Genomic DNA, 18609 nt, shown 5'->3' with positions numbered 1-18609 from the left:
TAATGGAATTACTTTCTATCTATTCTAAGGTTTCTGGCCCTGTTGCGTTCGGTTGGAGTCAGGGCCCATTCGAGATCGTCCAGATCGTCCAATTCCTCGTCGTCGTCCAGACCGAGCATCATGACGATCTGGGTGATTCTGTTGAAGTTGTCGCGGAAACTGTAGTCGTACTTTGTCACCTCGCTGATGATGGCAGAGATGTCCTTCTCGAGCTTCGCGGCCCCCAGCTCGTTGCACTTGCGCTCCATGAGCCAGATCTTGCTCTCCATGGTGGCTGCCAGGTTCTTGACAATCAGCTTGATCAGAGCTTGGAAGTTTTCTCTGGTGAGTGTGGTGAGATATGGGATGATGAGCGAGTTCCATTCCTTGATGAACGCGATGATGGACTCCGAGGCTGCATTCAGACTCATCATGTCTGAGGAAATCAGATACTCCGACTCCTTCAGCGCGTCGTTGATCATCCGGGCCAGTTTGGCACGGAAATTCTGATTGAACAGGATTTTGATTTGTTCTTGCAACAGCAGGCCAGACTTGTCGTTGAACGAGGTGCTCAAAGTCTTCACCACGCTCTTGATTCTGTCTCTAACTGACGGGTTCTCCTCCGTTCCTTCGGAATTGTTCAGGTCAACATACATGGTAATGTCTGTTTTCGCATCCCTCTCCATAGAGGCATGCACTTGATTGAACTCTTGGTTGTCCACAATCAACAGGTTGTCCTGTTCAAGTTTGGTGATCATGTTTTCCGACAGCTTGTTCAAATACTTTTGGAACAGACTAATGGAGTTCAGAACAATGATGAATTGCGACAGCTTGTCGGAAGTTTCAGTCTCAACACCACTGAGATTCATAGCAGCGTTCAACGCAGAAGTGGCGCTCTTCATGAACAAGTTGCTTGCGTTTGCGTTTTGATCCTTGCCTCCCAACGGAGGAGTGCCGCTTCGAGGAGAAATGAGGTTCGAAGAGCTGCCTGTTGGGTTCATAGGAAGTGCCGATCTGTGATTCAACGAGTGCAGAGCTTGTATAGCATGAGGTGTTAATAATAACGAATTTGCTCTAGGTTGATAATCATTGAGCTTCTTTTTCATAATGTTGAGGAAATCGTTCTCAAGGATTCTTCGTGTATTGGAGATCATGTTCTTGATAGTGAGGAACTCGCCTGTAGTCATTGTTTGTAGCATAATTAGGTTCAACGAGATTGTAATATCTTCAATGATGGATGACACGGGAGGATCTTCAGGAGTCAACGAGAGCAGCGATTGGTTGCTGGTGGCATTTGCTCTTGATGTAAGAGTCAAATACTTGATGCATAACGTTAATTGCGGGCTGAGGTCGGGTATGTTCTCCAACAAGAACGCCTTTTCAATTGTTCTTCTGATAGCAAAAGTGCTCAGCTGGTCAAAGCTTCTGGTGGCCTTTTTCTGTATTTTTTCCATAAACGTGCTCAACAGCAAAGGCTGTGGATACACTGCGTGATCGGACGAGCTTTGGATCGACTCGTTCCACGAAACAACAAAAAATTTGCAATACATTGCCCAGTGGTTCAACATCGTTGACAGTTCGTCGATCAGGTTCGAGACATCAGCAAGCGCTATCACAAGGTTATCGTCCTTGAGTTCTTCTTCTCCCTGGAGATTGTTCAAGATCGACCCAACAAGAATTGGGTAGCCGTAATTATTGATATCATTTAATGCTCTGTCCAATTTCTTTGTATCCCAAAATGTGTCAAAGATAAGGCCACTTTGAAGATCGCATTCGGTTTGGATGGCTGTAAGAATATTGGTCAGCACGTTGGAGCCGTAATATCTGGTGATAATACGGGAATGTTGATGCACAATGTCGGCAATGGTTTGGTACAACTGGAACAATACCTGTGCGTAGAAGCTCGAGCGGACGTCTGACTTACCCTGAACGCTTCTCAGAACAGCTCTGGCCTGGTCGCTGATGATGTTACAGATGAACCGCGAGTAGCACTCGAGTCCAACCTCACTTTTACCAATCATGGGGAATAGCTGGAAAAAATAGGTAAGTTTCTGAACATCCTTATTTGCAGCGGCCTGGTTGAACTCGCTCACAAAAATGGTGTTTAACTCGACGGTCCAAGAGGCAACCAGGTCGCCTGGCATTTCCGGCAGATCGCTTGTTGGAACAATAAACTCCACAAACTCGTCGTCGATCAGTCCTGGTGGAAGAGACCGTATGACGCCGATCGAGGTTGCAGCAGCAAGCCAGTTCTTTTGTTTGATGGCTGTGTCGATCTTCTGAACCTCGTATTTGAGAGTCTTGACATTTTCAACGTACTCCTTGGTGGCCTTTGTTTTCGATCGCTCCGAGTCCAGATGACGGACTTTCTCGGTGATTTTGGAGCTCAACACAGATGCGTCGTCCATGATTTTCTTGAGAGACCGCGAATGGTTTAGCGTGGACGAAAGCTCGACCCTGCTTATTTCCAGTGTCCGAATCGAGGAACTGTGTGCAACATGTCTTTTATTGGTGAAAGTGTGAAGAATTTGGTCCAATTGGGCCTGTTTGGCCTCGATCTGGTTCAACAATCGAAGCAACTGGTGCAACGAAGTGGCCTGCTGCAAAGATTTCTCGAGTTTGGCCAATTCCAGTCGAATGGTCTCTTTGGACGGAACCAACCGAGTACTCATTTCTAATCCATTGGAGAATGTTTGCGGGCCCAACGAATCAATTCCGGTACTTCCGTTCTGCAATACTAGTCCACGTGAGCTCATGAGATAAGACAGAATCCAAATCGGTACCTGATATGGTGCAAGTACGCTGTGTTTGTACCTAAAAACCCACGTGTATTTTTTTTTTTCCAGTTGTATCTTGCCGGAATAGGGGATTTAGGGCAGTGCTAAACGCAGGGAAACAATACATTCTTCGTTTGACCTGCGAGGGGAACCACACCGATCGGTCTGCAAATTGTTCTATATAAAGAGAATACCTCCGAGCCATGATGGATAGGGTCTTTGGATTATCATTGCGTGAAAAAATGCTTGGTTTGGCTGTTCTATCTTGTTTGGTGGTTCTTTTCAACTATCCACAGGCTACCGTTGCTCAGGAGACAAACCTTAGAATCCAGAGCTGGAACTTGAGATACGACTCAAAACCAAACGATATCACTGTGCAGCAGACAATTGAGGGGTTGAACTCCACTCTGCCTATTGACGTTGATACTAAATGGTTCTCCAACTACACCGAGCAGCCGTGGTCGTCTCGGCGGATCGGTGTTAAGAACGAGGTCCAGTTCAACAACCCGGAAATCTTCACCGTCAATGAGGGTTTGCACAGACAGGTCGAGGATCTCAAGGAGCTCTTGGGATACCCTTACATTGGTGTTGGCAGAGACGATGGAGGCGAAGCTGGAGAGTACGAGGCAGTGTTCTACAACCCGCACGCCCTTGAGGTGGTTTCTAACGATACATTCTGGCTCAGCGACACCCCATTCGAGCCTTCAAAATACCCGGGAGCAGGATCGTACCGGTCGGCTACCGTGGTTCATTTTAGAAGTCTGGACACGGGATCCACGTTTGTGTTGATCAATGCTCACCTTGACGACCAATCCGACGACCAGCGTAAGCTGGGCGCTGCTCTGGTTAAGTATAGAGCTGCATACGAGGTCGAGAACAAACACGTTCCTGTGATTTTTGTTGGAGACTTCAATTCCCAGGTCACGGGTGACAGCGACGGAGCTTACTTGATCTCTACCGGACAACAGACCTTTTCCGAATCGGATCTGAACTCTACATTCACCGACAAGTACAGCAACTCGTTGACTGACTTCAATTTCTTGGACATTCTGGAAGAAACTCCAGCAGAGAACAGAATGGGTAATCTTGCTACCTTTACCGGGTTCAAAGATACCACGTCTGGATTCAGCAGAATCGACTTCCAATTTGCCAGCAACACCACCGACTGGGAAGCGGTGCGTTTCAAGGTCGGCGACAACTGGTACGACGACTCTTTCTACTTGTCTGACCACAGACCCGTTATCAGTGATATTGTTTTAAATTAGACATTTTTTTAAGTGTATAAAAAAGTTGAATATGAAATTTATTGGGGTTTTTTCCGGGCGCGGTAGCAATTAATTAGGTAAGATCCAGCAACAAAATTACTTCCCCGGCCCATGTTTTCTAAAATTCTGTTGAGACCAGCTCCAATTATCTCCAAAGCTTTTCCCAAAGCACTGCCAAGAGCAAGACTGATGTCCAGTCAAATGGCTAGACCAATGACTGGACAGCTTGCTCCAAAAGTGGGGGTTTCCCTGGGAGTTCTAGGATTCTCTAGCTACTGGCTATGGAATAACCAAATTAAGAGCGAGGTGGCTGTCAACGACCAAAGTCGACTTGCCTTCGAGAAGGGAGCCCAGGATCTTGCTCAGAAACCGGTTCATGACAAATCATTTGGCGGAAAGCTCAATTACCAGGAACTATCCATCGGTTCCATGTGCGGCTTGGCATGTGGAATTGTTGTTGGGAAATTAAGCTCCTTGATTGTTTTCGTTTCGTTGAGCTTTTATTTGGGAGTCCAGTTCCTCCAATCCCGGGGAATCATCACAATTCCTTGGACTAGATACATCAAAGTCGGATCGCAGCTCATCGACGTGAGACAGATGGTCTTTGAACAGCCAAGTTTCAACATCACGTTTATTCTAACATTTTTGCTGGCAGCTTACTATGTGTGAAATAACTTGTTTATATGTTTATTCATATACATGCTCATTTCTTCAAGATCGTAATCACATCCTCGTCTTCCAAAACATGACTCAGTCCAACGTACTGAGGCTGGTGTTTCACGCTCGTGCCAAACACCAAGGCTGTTCTGAAATCGTCCACCAAGGACTTGTGGATCTTGTTACAGAAATCCTCAACCGTACACTTACCCGTCCGCAAAACAACAGGGTCGCTGAAGTCAGGCAGCTTGCCCTTCGGCTTCGTGTACACTCGCACCAATTGCAATCTGTCCCACATCATCTCCAACAACTCGTCCAAGTTCCATCCACTTCCCGAGGAAATTGGAACGGCATTTGGAATTCTGTACAACAAGTCCAGCTCCTCGATCGAAAAGGAGTCGATCTTGTTCAAAACATAGATCGCAGGAATGTATCTTCTGTTGCGGATCTCAATCACGTCGATCAGATCGTCCACAGTGGCATCACACCGGAACTGGACGTCACATGAGTTCATTCTATATTCTTGTAAAACAGCCTTGACCTGATCGTGATCTATCTTGGTCAAAGCCACTGTGCTTGTGATACTGATTCCTCCCTTTTCCTTCTTCTTAATTAAAATGTCTGGCGGTTGCTGGTTCAACCGAATACCAAATCCTTCCAGCTCGTTCTCGATGATCTTTTTGTGATGCAACGGCTTGTTCACATCCAAGACAATGAAGATGAGATCACAAGACCGCGCCACCGCAATCACCTGTTTTCCTCTACCACGTCCGTCTTTGGCTCCTTCAATAATACCTGGAAGATCCAACATTTGGATTCTGGCTCCTTTATACCTAATAACACCAGGGACAGTAGTCAAGGTTGTGAATTCGTAGGCAGCGGCCTCCGAATGGGTTCCTGTGAGTTTTGAAAGCAACGTACTTTTTCCAACGGATGGGAAACCAATAAAACCAATCGTTTCACCGGTTTTCTTCACGTCGAAACCAGGACCTCCAGCTCCTCCACCAGAGTTGGCGTCTTTTAGTAACTCGTTCTTCAGCTTTGCGATCTTGGCCTTCAACATACCCAAATGTTTCTCGGTGGCCTTGTTTTTCTGGGTCCGGGCCATCTCATCCTCGATGGCCTTGATTTTCTCCACGGTCGTCATGATGAACAAGAATTAAACAAAATTCAATAAATTTTTATCAAGTTTTCAGTGCGGCGCAACTTTTGGTGGTCTGTGGTGTGCCTTGAAAATTTTTTAGCACTCCCTTATTAAAAAGTGATCACTAAATCAAAACCACTTGTGATACGGGACACACCACTCCTGTATTGTAACCCAGTTGAACTCATAAACCAGTTCACGATCATTCGACGCAGAGGCAGACTGATGAGCATACAGCCATACAGAATTGTACCTCTCGTATGTTGGGAAAATCCGATCTAATCAAAACACATTCATTGAATTAGTACACTAGAAACAAATCCACAGCAACAAACATGGCGAAAAAGGGAAAGAAGAACGTCAAGGCCGGCGACTATTGGGACGAGGACCTCGAGAACGATATGCCTGAAGCCGAAGAATTAGGATCTGCTCCTTCTACCGCCGATACCCCAGAGCCATCTTCGGAGGCGACTCCAGTGGAGGCGGACGATTTTGCAGACGATTTCCTGTCCAATTTGAAACGTGCCAAGAACAAGAAGCAGGCTAAGGCCAAGCAGGAGGAAGAGGAAAAAGCTTCTAACACGCAGCAAAAAGGTCCTGTCATTAAGAGTAAAAAGGAGAAGGAAAGAGAAAAGAAGGAGAAGGAAAAGCTCAGAAAGAAGCAGCTAGCCGACAGAAAGAAGGCTCAGGCGCCAAAGGATGACTCCAAGGAAAGCTCTCCTGGTCCAGAGTCCGCTGAGACCGAGGCTCCAAAGGAAGAGGAAGAAAAACCTGCAGCCAAGACTACCAAGAAGACCAAGAAAATGCCTGCCGGTATTGCTCTCTTGAAGAAACAGATGGAACTCAGAAAACAAGCCGAAGAGGAACAGCAACGTTTGGAGGAGGAAGAGAGAAAGCAAGAGGAAGAAGAAAAACGTCGCGCTGAAGAAGAAGAACAGGCAAAGGAAGAAGCCAGAAAGGCCAAGAAAGAGAAAGAAAAGGCCAGGAAGGAACAGCTCAAGAAAGAGGGTAAATTCTTGACCAAGAAGCAGAAGCAAGAGAAACAATTGCAAGAGAGAAGAAGACAGCAATTGTTGCAGGCAAGTAACATCATTGTTCCTGGTGTCATGAACCAAGAGACCACCGAACAACCTAAACCTAAGAAGGTTGTGTACGGCTCCAAGAAGAAGAACGTCAAGAAACAACAAGAGGAGGACGAGGCCAAGGAGGCCACGGAGGCGGTTAAGCCAAAGGCCGTCGAGAAGACTTCTCAAGATGAGGAAGAAGAACTTGTTGATGACTGGGAGAAGATGGCTCTTGACGATGACGGTGAAGAGGTTGCTGCCGACTGGGAGGCCGCTTTGGACGACGAAGATGACGACAACGAGGACGACGAACTTACCAGAGAGGAGGAAGAGGAGAAAGAGGAAGCCGAGCTTCTTGAGGAAGAACTCAGAGAAAGCTCACCTGTTGTTTCCAAGCCAAAGGCTACTTCAGTGTCCAAGGATGCTTCTCCAGCTCCTGAGAAGAATGGTAAGGTAGAGCCTGAAAGTAACTTGCGTTCTCCAATTTGTTGTATCTTGGGTCACGTCGATACCGGTAAGACCAAGCTTTTGGATAAGATCAGACAAACCAACGTTCAAGGAGGCGAGGCCGGAGGTATTACCCAACAAATTGGTGCTACTTACTTCCCTGTTGAGGCCATCAAGCAAAAGACTGCTGTCATGGCTCCATACGAGAAGATGGTTTACGAGGTTCCAGGTTTATTGATCATTGATACTCCAGGTCACGAGTCGTTCACGAACTTGAGAACCAGAGGTTCCTCCCTCTGTAACATTGCCATTTTGGTGATTGATATCATGCACGGTTTGGAGCAACAGACATTGGAGTCGATCAGACTGTTGAGAGATAGAAAGGCTCCGTTCGTGGTGGCATTGAACAAGATCGACAGATTGTACGACTGGAAGGAGATTCCAAACAACTCTTTCCGTGACTCGTTTGCTAAGCAGACCAGAGCCGTTCAGCAAGAGTTCGAAACTAGATTCACAGCAATCAAGGTCGCTCTTGCCGAGCAAGGATTGAACTCTGAGTTGTACTTCCAAAACAACAACTTGTCCAGATATGTTTCGATTGTTCCAACTTCCGCTGTCACTGGAGAAGGTGTTCCAGATTTACTTTGGTTGTTGCTTGAGCTCACTCAGAAGAGAATGAGTAAGCAACTTAAATACCTTTCTCACGTGGAGGCTACCATTTTGGAAGTCAAGGTTGTTGAAGGTCTTGGTACCACCATTGATGTTGTTTTGTCCAACGGTATCCTGAGAGAAGGAGACAGAATTGTTCTTTGTGGTATGAACGGTCCGATTGTCACGAATATCAGAGCTCTGTTAACGCCACCACCATCCAGAGAGTTGCGTATCAAATCCGAATATGTTCACTTGAAGGAAGTCAAGGCAGCTTTGGGTGTCAAGATTGCAGCCAACGATCTGGAAAAGGCCGTTGCAGGTTCCAGATTGCTGGTCGTTGGCGAGGACGACGACGAGGACGAATTGATGGACGAGGTGATGGACGACTTGACTGGTTTGCTGGACTCTGTGGACTCTTCCGGAAGAGGTGTTACTGTCCAGGCTTCTACATTGGGTTCTTTGGAGGCATTGCTTGATTTCTTGAAGGACATGAAGATTCCTGTGATGTCTATTGGATTGGGTCCTGTTTACAAGAGAGACGTGATGAAGGCAGCTGCCATGTTGGATAAGGCCAAGGAATTTGCCGTGATGCTCTGTTTCGACGTCAAGATCGACAAGGAAGCCGAACAGTACGCTAACGAACAAGGCGTGACTATCTTCAATGCCGACATCATCTACCACTTGTTTGACGCTTTCACTGCTTACCAACAGAAGCTGCTCGAAGAAAGAAGAAAGGAGAACCAACAATATGCTATTTACCCATGTGTTTTGAAGACATTACAGATCATCAACAAGAGAAACCCAATGATCATTGGTGTGGATGTTGTGGAAGGTGTTGTCCAGCACGGAACGCCAATTTGCGTGGTGAAACCTGATCCAGAAACAGGAAAGAACGCTCCAATGATTCTTGGTAAGGTTGTTTCTTTGGAGGTCAACCATCAGTCCAGAGATTCTGTTAGAAAGGGCCAAACTAACGCTGGTGTTGCCATGAGATTGGAAGCTCCATCTGGTCAACAGCCAACGTGGGGAAGACATGTTGATGAAAAAGATCCATTGTACTCGCTGATCTCGAGAAGATCGATCGATACGTTGAAAGATCCTGCATTTAGAGATTCTGTTCCAAGAGACGATTGGCTGCTGATCAAGAAATTGAAGAGCACTTTGGATATTCAATGAACGCATCCATTTTCAGTTTCCAGTTCAATCTTCTAGTATGAGCATTTATGTTATATAATTATTACCCGGAATGAAAAATTTTAGTGATAAAAAAATTTTGAATTTTTTTTAAATTTTCCCTTGTTAGATTAACGTCTTTGAAAAGTCTGGTTTATCATGGATATTGCCAAGCCAGTTGGATCTCAGATCGAGTCGGTGGACTTTGGCGTGCTCACAGTGTCTGATGTGCGCAAGCTTTCTGCCAAACAGATCACCAATCCTACTGTTTTCGATAACTTGGGACATCCTGTGCCTGGAGGTCTTTATGATCTGAGTCTCGGTGCTTTCCTCAAGAACTTGTGTGCTACATGTGGTCTTGACGATAAGTACTGTCCAGGACACCAGGGTCATATCGAATTGCCTATTCCTGTTTACAATCCACTTTTCTTCAACCAAATGTACATATTTCTGAGATCATCCTGTCTATATTGTCACCATTTTAGACTCAGAGCCATGGACGTGCATAAGTACGAATGCAAATTGAAACTCATCCAGTACGGCCTGCTTTTGGAGGCTCTGGAACTTGACAATATGCGCTCGGAATCCGAGGACGATGGTGATGAAGCCATCGAGGACGACGGTCCCCAGAAGGTCAACACCAAAGCCGACCGTGATCTGATGGAAAAAAGACAGCATTACGTTGATATGAGCATAGCAAAGGCGCTGTCGGACGGACGTACCACCGAGCACGGCGTCATGACTGCCACCGTCGCAGAAGAAAGAAAGGCCGTGATCTACGATTTCTACAAGCGCATTTTGAGTAGACCAAGATGTGACAACTGTGGAATGTACTCGCCAACTTTCAGAAAAGATGGATTCTCCAAGATCTTCGAATTGGGACTCAAAGATAAACAGATCTCCAACAATAGAATCAAAGGTCTTCAGAGACACGACATGTTGAAGAATGGTTCCAACGGCTCGGAGAAGCCAAATGGTACTGACGAATTTGCACAGCCAAAGGAAGGGTCCAAGTATGTTCTTTCCACAGAGATCCGTAATATCTTGCGGAAAGTGTTTAAGAACGAGCAAACATTGATGGATCTGTTGTTCCATTCCAAGCCGCTTGGTGGATCTCCAATTTCCGCAGACATGTTTTTCATCCATGCTCTGGTTGTTCCGCCAACCAGATTCCGTCTTCCTTCCAAGCTAGGAGACGAAGTTCACGAAAACTCGCAAAATGAACTTTTATCTAAGGTTTTGACTACCTCGCTGATGATCAGAGACTTGAACGAGCAATTTTCCATTCTGAGTAAAGAGATTAGTGTGGAAGACCGCAAAATCACATTCAACAGATTGATGAATGCCATCGTGACTCTTCAAAATGATGTGAACGGATTCATCGACTCCACCAAGAACCAGAACCAAAACAGCAACACTGCTCATCCTGGTATCAAGCAAGCATTAGAAAAGAAGGAAGGTCTTTTCAGAAAACATATGATGGGTAAGCGTGTGAATTATGCTGCTCGTTCGGTGATTTCTCCAGATCCTATGATTGAGACTAATGAGATTGGTGTTCCGCCAGTTTTCGCCAAGAAACTGACCTATCCTGAGCCAGTGACGGTTCATAACGTTGCTGAGCTTCGACAGGCCGTTATTAATGGTCCAGACAAATGGCCTGGTGCTCTGCAAGTTCAAAATGAGGACGGTAGTTTGGTTTCTTTGATCGGTATGAGTTTGGAGCAGAGAACGGCTCTCGCTAAACAATTGCTTACTCCTTCCTCTGGGTCTGCAGTTGTCAACAAGAAGGTTTACCGTCACATCAAAAACAACGATGTGGTGATCATGAACCGTCAGCCAACTCTTCATAAAGCATCCATGATGGGTCACAAGGTCAGAGTTCTTCCTGGAGAGAAAACCTTGAGATTGCACTATGCCAACACCGGAGCTTATAATGCCGATTTCGACGGTGACGAGATGAACATGCATTTCCCACAAAATGAAAACGCCAGAGCCGAAGCGTTCAATCTCGCAAACACCGACTCCCAGTACCTTACTCCAACCGCCGGTTCTCCAGTTAGAGGTTTAATTCAAGATCACATTTCTGCTGGTGTTTGGTTGACCAGCAAGGATTCGTTCTTCACCAGAGAGAAATATCAGCAGCTGATCTACGGTTGTATCAGACCAGAAGATGGCCACTCGACAGGATCCAGAATCATCACTGTTCCGCCAGCCATCTTCAAGCCTCAGCCAATGTGGACCGGTAAGCAGATCATCACCACCGTTTTGCTCAACATCAAGCCGCAAAACATCCCGGGTGTGAATCTGAAGTCGAAGAACAAGATCAAGAACGATTACTGGGGCAATGGCTCTCAAGAGAACGAGGTTTTGATCCACAACGGTGAGCTTTTGAGCGGTATCTTGGATAAGTCGCAATACGGTGCTTCTCAGTATGGTTTAATCCACTCTTTGCACGAGGTTTACGGTGCTACCGTTGCTGGTAAGGCACTTTCTGTTCTTGGACGTCTTTTCACCAACTATAATATGATGATGGGTCTGACATGTGGTATGGATGACCTTAAGCTCACAACTGAAGGAAACAAGTGGAGAAACAAGATCTTGGAAGAAAGCACCGACATTGGTCGTGTTGCTGCTGCCGAGGTCACGAATTTGGAAGCAGATGTCCAGGTCGATAATGCTGAGCTATTGAAACGTTTGGAAGAGATCGCAAGAGATGACAACAAGCTTGGTATTTTGGATGCTGTGACTCAATCCAAGGTCAATGCCATCACCTCTAAGGTTGTTTCCAAGTGTGTTCCTGATGGAACCATGAAGAAGTTCCCATCGAACGCTATGCAAGCCATGGCTCTTTCTGGTGCCAAGGGTTCGAACGTTAATGTTTCTCAAATTATGTGTCTTCTTGGACAACAGGCTTTGGAAGGCAGAAGAGTCCCGGTGATGGTTTCCGGTAAGACGCTTCCTTGCTTCAAGCCATTCGAGACCAACGTCCGTGCTGGTGGATACATCAAGAACAGATTCTACTCTGGAATCCGTCCACAAGAGTACTACTTCCACTGTATGGCAGGTAGAGAAGGTTTGATTGACACTGCCGTGAAGACTGCCAACTCTGGTTACTTGCAACGTTGTTTGACTAAGCAGTTGGAAGGAGTTCACGTTTCTTACGACAACACGATCAGAAACGCTGATGGAACTTTGGTCCAATTCCTTTATGGTGGAGACTCGATCGATGTTACCAAGGAGTCGTACATGCACCAGTTCAAGTTCTTCTTGGAGAACTACAACTCTCTGCTTCAAAAATACAGTCCTTCGACTATTGAGAATCTCGACACAGAAACTGCTATTACTTACAACAAGAAGTTCCGCAAACAATTGAAGAAACAAGCAGGTTTGTCTCATTACGAACAGAACTTGAAATACGATCCAACTGTTTCCGTTTACAACCCAAGTAAATTCTTGGGATCTGTTTCCGACAAGTTTGAGGACGAGCTCGACAAGTTCATTGAGGGAAACAAAGAGCTGTTTGTTTCAAGCAAAGACGCTAAGACTACTGGTGGTTTGACCCAAAAGAAGTTCAAGGCTTTGATGCAATTGAAATACATGAGATCTTTGGTCAATCCTGGAGAAGCTGTTGGTATTGTTGCCTCGCAATCTGTTGGTGAGCCATCTACTCAGATGACTTTGAACACATTCCACTTTGCTGGTCACGGTGCTGCTAACGTTACTCTTGGTATTCCGCGTTTGAGAGAAATTGTTATGACTGCATCTGCCTCCATCAAGACGCCGCAAATGACATTGCCTATTTTGGACGATGTTGACGACACTTCCGCCGACGCTTTCTGCAAATCCATCACCAAAATCAACTTCTCCGAGGTGATCAGCGAGGTTTCTGTGATCGAGACCACTGGATCCACCGGAGCCCAGGCCTCGAGATCTTACGAGATCAACATGAAGTTCTTCGACTGTCAGGACTACCAGGAAGAGTACGATATCACGAAGGAGGAGCTGGAAGAGGTGATCAAGACCAAGTTCATCCAGGCTCTTGAAGCAGCTATTGTGAAGGAGGTGAAGAAACAGAAGAAACAGAACTCCGAGTCTTTGCCGTCTGTTGGCAAGGCTGTTTCTCGTTCTCAGACCGAGATGGCTGCCCAGACTTCGCATGCAGCCGACGAAGACGACGATGCCGACGACGACAAGCTCAGAAGTAACGCCAAACAGGCCGTTTCGTACGACGGTCCAGACGACGAAGAGGTGGAGACCATGCGTCGTGCTGAAAAGTCTGACGACGAGTCTCTTTTGGATGACAGCTCTTCTGAGTCAGAGTCAGAGTCAGATTCAGAAGATAAAATGGACGTTGATGTGGAGAAGTCCTCTTTGGTGAAACAGAGCATGTCGCAGGCTGCTCGTGAAAGACAACAGGAGGTGATTATCAACCACAACTTCATCAGTCAGTTCAACTACGACGACGAAAACGGAGCATGGTGCGACTTCAAGCTGGAGCTGAGCGCCGAGACACAAAAATTGTTGATGGTGAACATCATCGAGACTGTTTGTAAGTCTGTTGTGGTGCGCGAAGTTGGTGGCATTGGAAGATGTCTTCATCCAGAGCCAGAACAGGGCAAACGTATTCTGGTGACGGAAGGAGTGAACTTTGCGGCCATGTGGGAGCACGACGCGTTCATCAACGTGAACGGAATCCGGTCGAACGACGTTGCTGCTGTTCTGCGTACTTACGGAGTGGAAGCTGCCAGAAACACGATTGTGAACGAAATCAACAACGTTTTCGGTAGATACGCCATTTCTGTCTCGTCGAGACATCTGGACCTGATTGCCGACTACATGACCAGAGAAGGAACCTACCTGGCTTTCAACAGACAGGGTATCGACTCGTCCACGTCGTCGTTCACCAAGATGTCTTACGAGACCACCTGTCAATTCCTGACCAAAGCTGTTTTGGACAACGATCGCGAGGAATTGCAGTCGCCTTCTGCCCGGATCGTCATTGGAAAGCTCAACAACGTCGGAACAGGCAGCTTTGACGTGATGACCAAGATGCCACTAGCATGAAAAATCTGCCAGATATAATACTGTGTAACAAATAATTTAGACAAATTTTTGAATAAACAAAACATCTCTTGACAATCATGTTTGGTTCTGGAACTCAATCTTCAGGGTTCAGTTTCGGCAACTCTGGTCGGCCAAATATCTTTGGGAATTCCCAAAGCAACGGACAGACCACAAATAATGCATTGTCTGGCGCTCAATCGACCGTCCAGCAGCCGCAACAGTCGACCAACCCGTACGGCATAAATATCGCTTCTGCGTCTTTGCAGGTTTCAGAGATGCCCCAGGCGTTGACTCCGAGCCGTAAAGATGAGGATGTCCAGCTGAAACGCAAAAGATCGACCTCGTCGATGGTTTCACACGAAAATACCGGCTCATCTCTATCTTTTCTCAATAGACTGACAAAACCGTTCTCTGGGTCTCAGAAATACCCAATCGAGTCAAGCAGTGGAATTTTCACGTCAGAGAAGCCTCACGAGATCAAAAGAACGAAGGTCGACCCGGCAGGACTCGCAGAAACCAACGGATCTGTGCCAAAGTCCGAGTACAGGAAACTCACAATTCGAAACCCAAGAGGAACGTTTAAGAATTTCTACGAAATCAACCCGGACGAAGTGATTCTTGGCAAACAGCATAAGGGATCAAACGGGTTTATGCACGTTGTTTCCAGTTTTAAACCCAGTTTCCTCCAAAAAGATACGAAAACAGCAAGGCCAATCACCCAGTCGGAGTCAGAACAGACTTCTAAACCGTCTAATCCTGAAGGATATTGGAGCACACCCACGATTTCAGAACTGGCCAACATGTCGGCCACCGAATTAACGCACGTGGAAAACTTCACCGTTGGTTGCAAAGGTTTAGGGCAGATCTCGTTTGCGTATGCCGTCGATCTCTCTGCATTCCATGACAAACTTGAACAATTGCTTGGAGTATATATTGTTTTCAGACCGAGAATAGTCCAGGTTTACCCCGATGGAGTGGACAAACCGTCTCCCGGAAACGGAATGAACGTTCCTGCTGTCGTGAGTGTCGAGAACTGTTTCCCGTACGACAAAGCCACCAAATCACGCATCACCGATCCTTCAGCTCCAGAAGTTCCTGCACATATTAGTCGACTGAAGGCCAACTTGGGAATGCAATTCATCAGTTATTATCCACTCACTGGAACCTACACATTTAGAGTTGAACATTTCAGTATTTGGGGATTGGTTGACGAAGACGAAGACGATCCCGAACTTGTTCAACGGTTCAAGGAGCAGATGAAGCGCGAAAGCGAGCTACAGAGCAATAAAACGCTCGAACAACAGAACGCTCTGGACCGCATATCGATTTACACAGGCGACCAATCTTCTGTTCCTGGAGGCTGGGGAACTCCCGACGAGGACGAAAGCATGGAAGATAGCGTCGATGTTGAGAAGGAGGAGTTTATTGAAATTGAGAAGCCAGAAAGCGAGCAGGAGTCAATTGGAATTGAAGACGAGGTTCTGCCCCAGGAAGAGGCGTTTGACGAGCTTGTTCAGGTGCGGGCGTATGAGCCCGAACTCGAGGATATCGACATGATGGTGTTGAAGAAAGACAGCAATTTCGAGACTAGCGAGTCCTGGGATCAGCAGCTCAGCATCGCCAACGGGTTCAAATCGGTGTTCAGCAACGACTACGAATACTCAAAGAACATGGACCTCTCAGCAAAGAGTGTGAACCAGCTGTTTTTTGACAACCACCCTACTAAGCGCAAGAGGGTGGAGCACCAACCGGCTCCAAACGACAGTTTAAAGCTTCTGAGAAGTATTTTGGCCAACGAGATCCGTTCCATGAAGGTTGTTTTGAGAAGCAACTCGTATCCATTAATCAAGCCAGACGATAATGTTGCTTTACGCTCTATTCTTTCTGTCTACAAAGGAACGAACGAGTATAAAGTTTGGGATCTGATTTCGAGGATTTTTGACGACGGCTTTTGCGAATCTTTCCATGGCCAAGCTGAAAGAGACGCCTGTTTGGGCAAACCGAAGCTGAGAGAGGTGTTCATCGATTTGCAGCGTCGTGAGCTGCTGATCGACTGGCTCCAACAGTACAACTTTGCCGAGATTTCGAAGCTAATTTCCGAGTCCACCGATTCTTTGGAAACGATCTTCTTGCAAGTTTGTTCTGGCGATCTGGGGAAAGCGGTCAAGACGGCAATGGACACGTCGAACGGTCATTTGTCTGTTTTGTTGACCTTGATCGATTCTAACGATCCGTCGGTGAGGAAATTCTCGAAATCGCAGCTGGTTGAATGGGAGAAAACGTCAATGTTGCAGTACATTCCTATTCCAATTTTGAAGATCTATAAGCTTCTTGCCGGAGAGATTTTTACCAACACTTATGTTCGTCATCTGGACGGCCTGTCATGGTCTACTGTGCTTCTGTTGCAACTCAAGTATGGAGACACGAACCGGACAATCAGCGAGCTAGTGGCCGAGGTGTTCAAGAACGAGTCCAAGCTGACAGTTCATCCAGACACAAAGGACAAATACTACTCTACATTCAAACTGCTGACGTCTCCTTTGTCTGTGATTGACAACTACTCGCACGAGACGCAATTTTTGCTTTTCAAGAAACTCAACAGCGTTCTGCAACTTCCGGGAATTGACGGGGTGATTTTGGAGCTCAGCAAGAAGATGAACGCCCAGAAGTACGACGAGGAGTCGTTGTTCCTTCTGGAACATCTTTCTGACGACAAGGTCTGCGAGACAGAGATTTCTGCGCTCATCAAGCAGAACATCGATTCGTTCCGGTTCTTGGATAACGATCTCCGGCTCGACACATTGCATGAGACGTACCGGTTGCCGAAGTCTGTTCTGCACAAGGCCAGATCGACCAAGTACGAGAAAGAGGGCGAGTCGTTGAAGGCTGTCTGGTCGCTTGTTGACGCTGGTGCCATTGAGGAAGCACACAAACTAACATTGACAGACGTTGCTCCGGACTATGTGATTGCCAATACGAACTTTGACGAACTCGAGCAGCTGTTGGAGAAGTTCCAAGGCTTGTCTGATTGGATCGTTGGAGGAGAACTGTATTACAACTACATCCAATTGAAACAGAAAACAGACGACTCAGAGCTCAAGAACTATGTGAAGAAGCTGTTGAACGGACTGGTGCTGCTTCGAGAGCCAAATGCGAAAACCAAGATCGCCAAAGTGCTCATGTACAGAGAAGTGATCCGGTTGATTTTCGACCTGTCGCTGGAATATAACAAAGACCAATTGTTGGGATTGGACCTGCCATCGAGCGAGATGAACTACCTGAAGAGTCGACTCCCCACTATATAATAGATAATGATAGATGCGGTGTATTAATGTACTTATTCAATTTCGTCCCTTAGCGCGTCGACGACATCGAGAATAGCTTCGGTGGCTGGCGAGTCCGGATAGAGGTCGAGGAAGCTTTCGCCCGAGTCGCAGCTCTTGCCGATGCGCGGGTCCAGAGGCACGCTTCCCAGATAGTTGATACCCATTTCCTTGGCGAGTTTTTCTCCTCCGCCTGTTGTTGGCTTGAAGATCTTGGACTCGCCGCCGCAGCTCGGACACACAAAGCCCGACATGTTTTCCACCAGACCGAGGATCTTGACGCCTGCCTTTCTGCAGAAATCGATCTCTTTTCTGACGTCCAGCAATGCAACCTCTTGCGGAGTAGTGACGATCAAGGCTCCGTCAATTCCCAACTCCTTCATGTACGTGGTCACCGACAGATGCTCGTCGGAGGTTCCTGGCGGGGTGTCGATGACCAGGTAGTCCAGGTCGCCCCAATCAACGTCTTTGAGGAACTGTTTGATCAAACCGTTCTTTTTCGATCCTCTCCAGATAATCGCGGAATCCTCGTTCGGCAACATGAACTGGATGGACATCATGCCAAGGTTGTCACCCACGTAAACGGGCGACCAGCCGGAATTCGAAGAATGAACGGTCTCGTTCTCGCAACCGAGCATCTTGGGCAGCGACGGACCGCAAATGTCCAGGTCCATGGCTCCTATTTCAAGGTTTGGGTCCGCGGCAAGCGCCCACGAGAGCATCGACGTGAACGTGGACTTTCCCACGCCGCCCTTTCCCGAAAGAACCAGCAATTTATGGCGAATATTGGCAAGCCGTTTGTTTATCAAGGGCAAATCAGGGTCAGGCCCCTTGGGGAGAGACTCACAAATCTCTTTGTTTGCGCAGCCGGCACAGGCGTCCGACTTTCCTGCGTTCTCGCTCTCTGGCCCGGGACAATGTTCTGGCTCCGGCGTGGGCAACTGGGTATTCATAGCCCGTTGGGGAGTAAGGGCCATCATTTGCAAGATAAAGCGTAAATTAATTTTATTCAGAGTTGGTCATGTTATGCGGTGTAATGTCAAGTTTTGCCCTACAAATAACACT

The 18609-nt window shown here is 46.8% G+C and overlaps 14 protein-coding genes across 14 annotated transcripts; 7 read left to right on the top strand and 7 right to left on the bottom strand.

Moving 5' to 3' along the window:
* Positions 1-8: 8 nt before the first annotated feature.
* Positions 9-2735, bottom strand: OGAPHI_003453 (uncharacterized protein; the record flags this gene model as incomplete). The annotated part of the gene is made up of 1 exon (XM_046204429.1): positions 9-2735. The coding sequence occupies one exon, from the start codon at positions 2733-2735 to the stop codon at positions 9-11; it is 2727 nt and encodes a 908-aa protein (XP_046061588.1).
* On the top strand, positions 1087-1898 carry OGAPHI_003454 (uncharacterized protein; the record flags this gene model as incomplete). Its single annotated transcript, XM_046204430.1, has 2 exons — positions 1087-1333; positions 1729-1898. The coding sequence occupies 2 exons, from the start codon at positions 1087-1089 to the stop codon at positions 1896-1898; spliced, it is 417 nt and encodes a 138-aa protein (XP_046061589.1).
* Positions 2736-2959: 224 nt separating the features above from the next.
* On the top strand, positions 2960-4021 carry OGAPHI_003452 (uncharacterized protein; the record flags this gene model as incomplete). Its single annotated transcript, XM_046204428.1, has 1 exon — positions 2960-4021. The coding sequence occupies one exon, from the start codon at positions 2960-2962 to the stop codon at positions 4019-4021; it is 1062 nt and encodes a 353-aa protein (XP_046061587.1).
* OGAPHI_003451 (uncharacterized protein) lies at positions 3461-4134 on the bottom strand (the record flags this gene model as incomplete). The annotated part of the gene is made up of 2 exons (XM_046204427.1): positions 3461-3975; positions 4122-4134. 2 exons carry the CDS (start codon positions 4132-4134, stop codon positions 3461-3463), a joined length of 528 nt encoding a protein of 175 aa, XP_046061586.1.
* A 76-nt stretch (positions 4135-4210) lies between these two features.
* OGAPHI_003450 (uncharacterized protein) lies at positions 4211-4690 on the top strand (the record flags this gene model as incomplete). The annotated part of the gene is made up of 1 exon (XM_046204426.1): positions 4211-4690. The coding sequence occupies one exon, from the start codon at positions 4211-4213 to the stop codon at positions 4688-4690; it is 480 nt and encodes a 159-aa protein (XP_046061585.1).
* A 34-nt stretch (positions 4691-4724) lies between these two features.
* On the bottom strand, positions 4725-5825 carry OGAPHI_003448 (uncharacterized protein; the record flags this gene model as incomplete). The annotated part of the gene is made up of 1 exon (XM_046204424.1): positions 4725-5825. One exon carries the CDS (start codon positions 5823-5825, stop codon positions 4725-4727), a length of 1101 nt encoding a protein of 366 aa, XP_046061583.1.
* On the top strand, positions 4767-5186 carry OGAPHI_003449 (uncharacterized protein; the record flags this gene model as incomplete). Its single annotated transcript, XM_046204425.1, has 1 exon — positions 4767-5186. The coding sequence occupies one exon, from the start codon at positions 4767-4769 to the stop codon at positions 5184-5186; it is 420 nt and encodes a 139-aa protein (XP_046061584.1).
* A 332-nt stretch (positions 5826-6157) lies between the features above and the next one.
* Positions 6158-9160, top strand: OGAPHI_003446 (uncharacterized protein; the record flags this gene model as incomplete). The annotated part of the gene is made up of 1 exon (XM_046204421.1): positions 6158-9160. The coding sequence occupies one exon, from the start codon at positions 6158-6160 to the stop codon at positions 9158-9160; it is 3003 nt and encodes a 1000-aa protein (XP_046061581.1).
* On the bottom strand, positions 8233-8475 carry OGAPHI_003447 (uncharacterized protein; the record flags this gene model as incomplete). Its single annotated transcript, XM_046204422.1, has 1 exon — positions 8233-8475. The coding sequence occupies one exon, from the start codon at positions 8473-8475 to the stop codon at positions 8233-8235; it is 243 nt and encodes an 80-aa protein (XP_046061582.1).
* Positions 9161-9316: 156 nt separating the features above from the next.
* OGAPHI_003444 (uncharacterized protein) lies at positions 9317-14221 on the top strand (the record flags this gene model as incomplete). The annotated part of the gene is made up of 1 exon (XM_046204419.1): positions 9317-14221. One exon carries the CDS (start codon positions 9317-9319, stop codon positions 14219-14221), a length of 4905 nt encoding a protein of 1634 aa, XP_046061579.1.
* Positions 9623-10303, bottom strand: OGAPHI_003445 (uncharacterized protein; the record flags this gene model as incomplete). Its single annotated transcript, XM_046204420.1, has 1 exon — positions 9623-10303. One exon carries the CDS (start codon positions 10301-10303, stop codon positions 9623-9625), a length of 681 nt encoding a protein of 226 aa, XP_046061580.1.
* On the bottom strand, positions 11222-15023 carry OGAPHI_003443 (uncharacterized protein; the record flags this gene model as incomplete). The annotated part of the gene is made up of 5 exons (XM_046204418.1): positions 11222-11461; positions 11876-12432; positions 12706-13195; positions 13616-14212; positions 14919-15023. 5 exons carry the CDS (start codon positions 15021-15023, stop codon positions 11222-11224), a joined length of 1989 nt encoding a protein of 662 aa, XP_046061578.1.
* Positions 14299-17526, top strand: OGAPHI_003442 (uncharacterized protein; the record flags this gene model as incomplete). Its single annotated transcript, XM_046204417.1, has 1 exon — positions 14299-17526. The coding sequence occupies one exon, from the start codon at positions 14299-14301 to the stop codon at positions 17524-17526; it is 3228 nt and encodes a 1075-aa protein (XP_046061577.1).
* Positions 17527-17558: 32 nt separating this feature from the next.
* Positions 17559-18497, bottom strand: OGAPHI_003441 (uncharacterized protein; the record flags this gene model as incomplete). Its single annotated transcript, XM_046204416.1, has 1 exon — positions 17559-18497. One exon carries the CDS (start codon positions 18495-18497, stop codon positions 17559-17561), a length of 939 nt encoding a protein of 312 aa, XP_046061576.1.
* Positions 18498-18609: the final 112 nt, after the last annotated feature.

The sequence above is a fragment of the Ogataea philodendri genome (assembly GCF_020536065.1).
Source record: "Ogataea philodendri strain CBS6075 chromosome Unknown scaffold19, whole genome shotgun sequence".
NCBI classification, from domain to species: Eukaryota; Fungi; Ascomycota; class Pichiomycetes; order Pichiales; family Pichiaceae; genus Ogataea; species Ogataea philodendri.
This window is presented reverse-complemented; position numbering and strand designations above follow the sequence as displayed.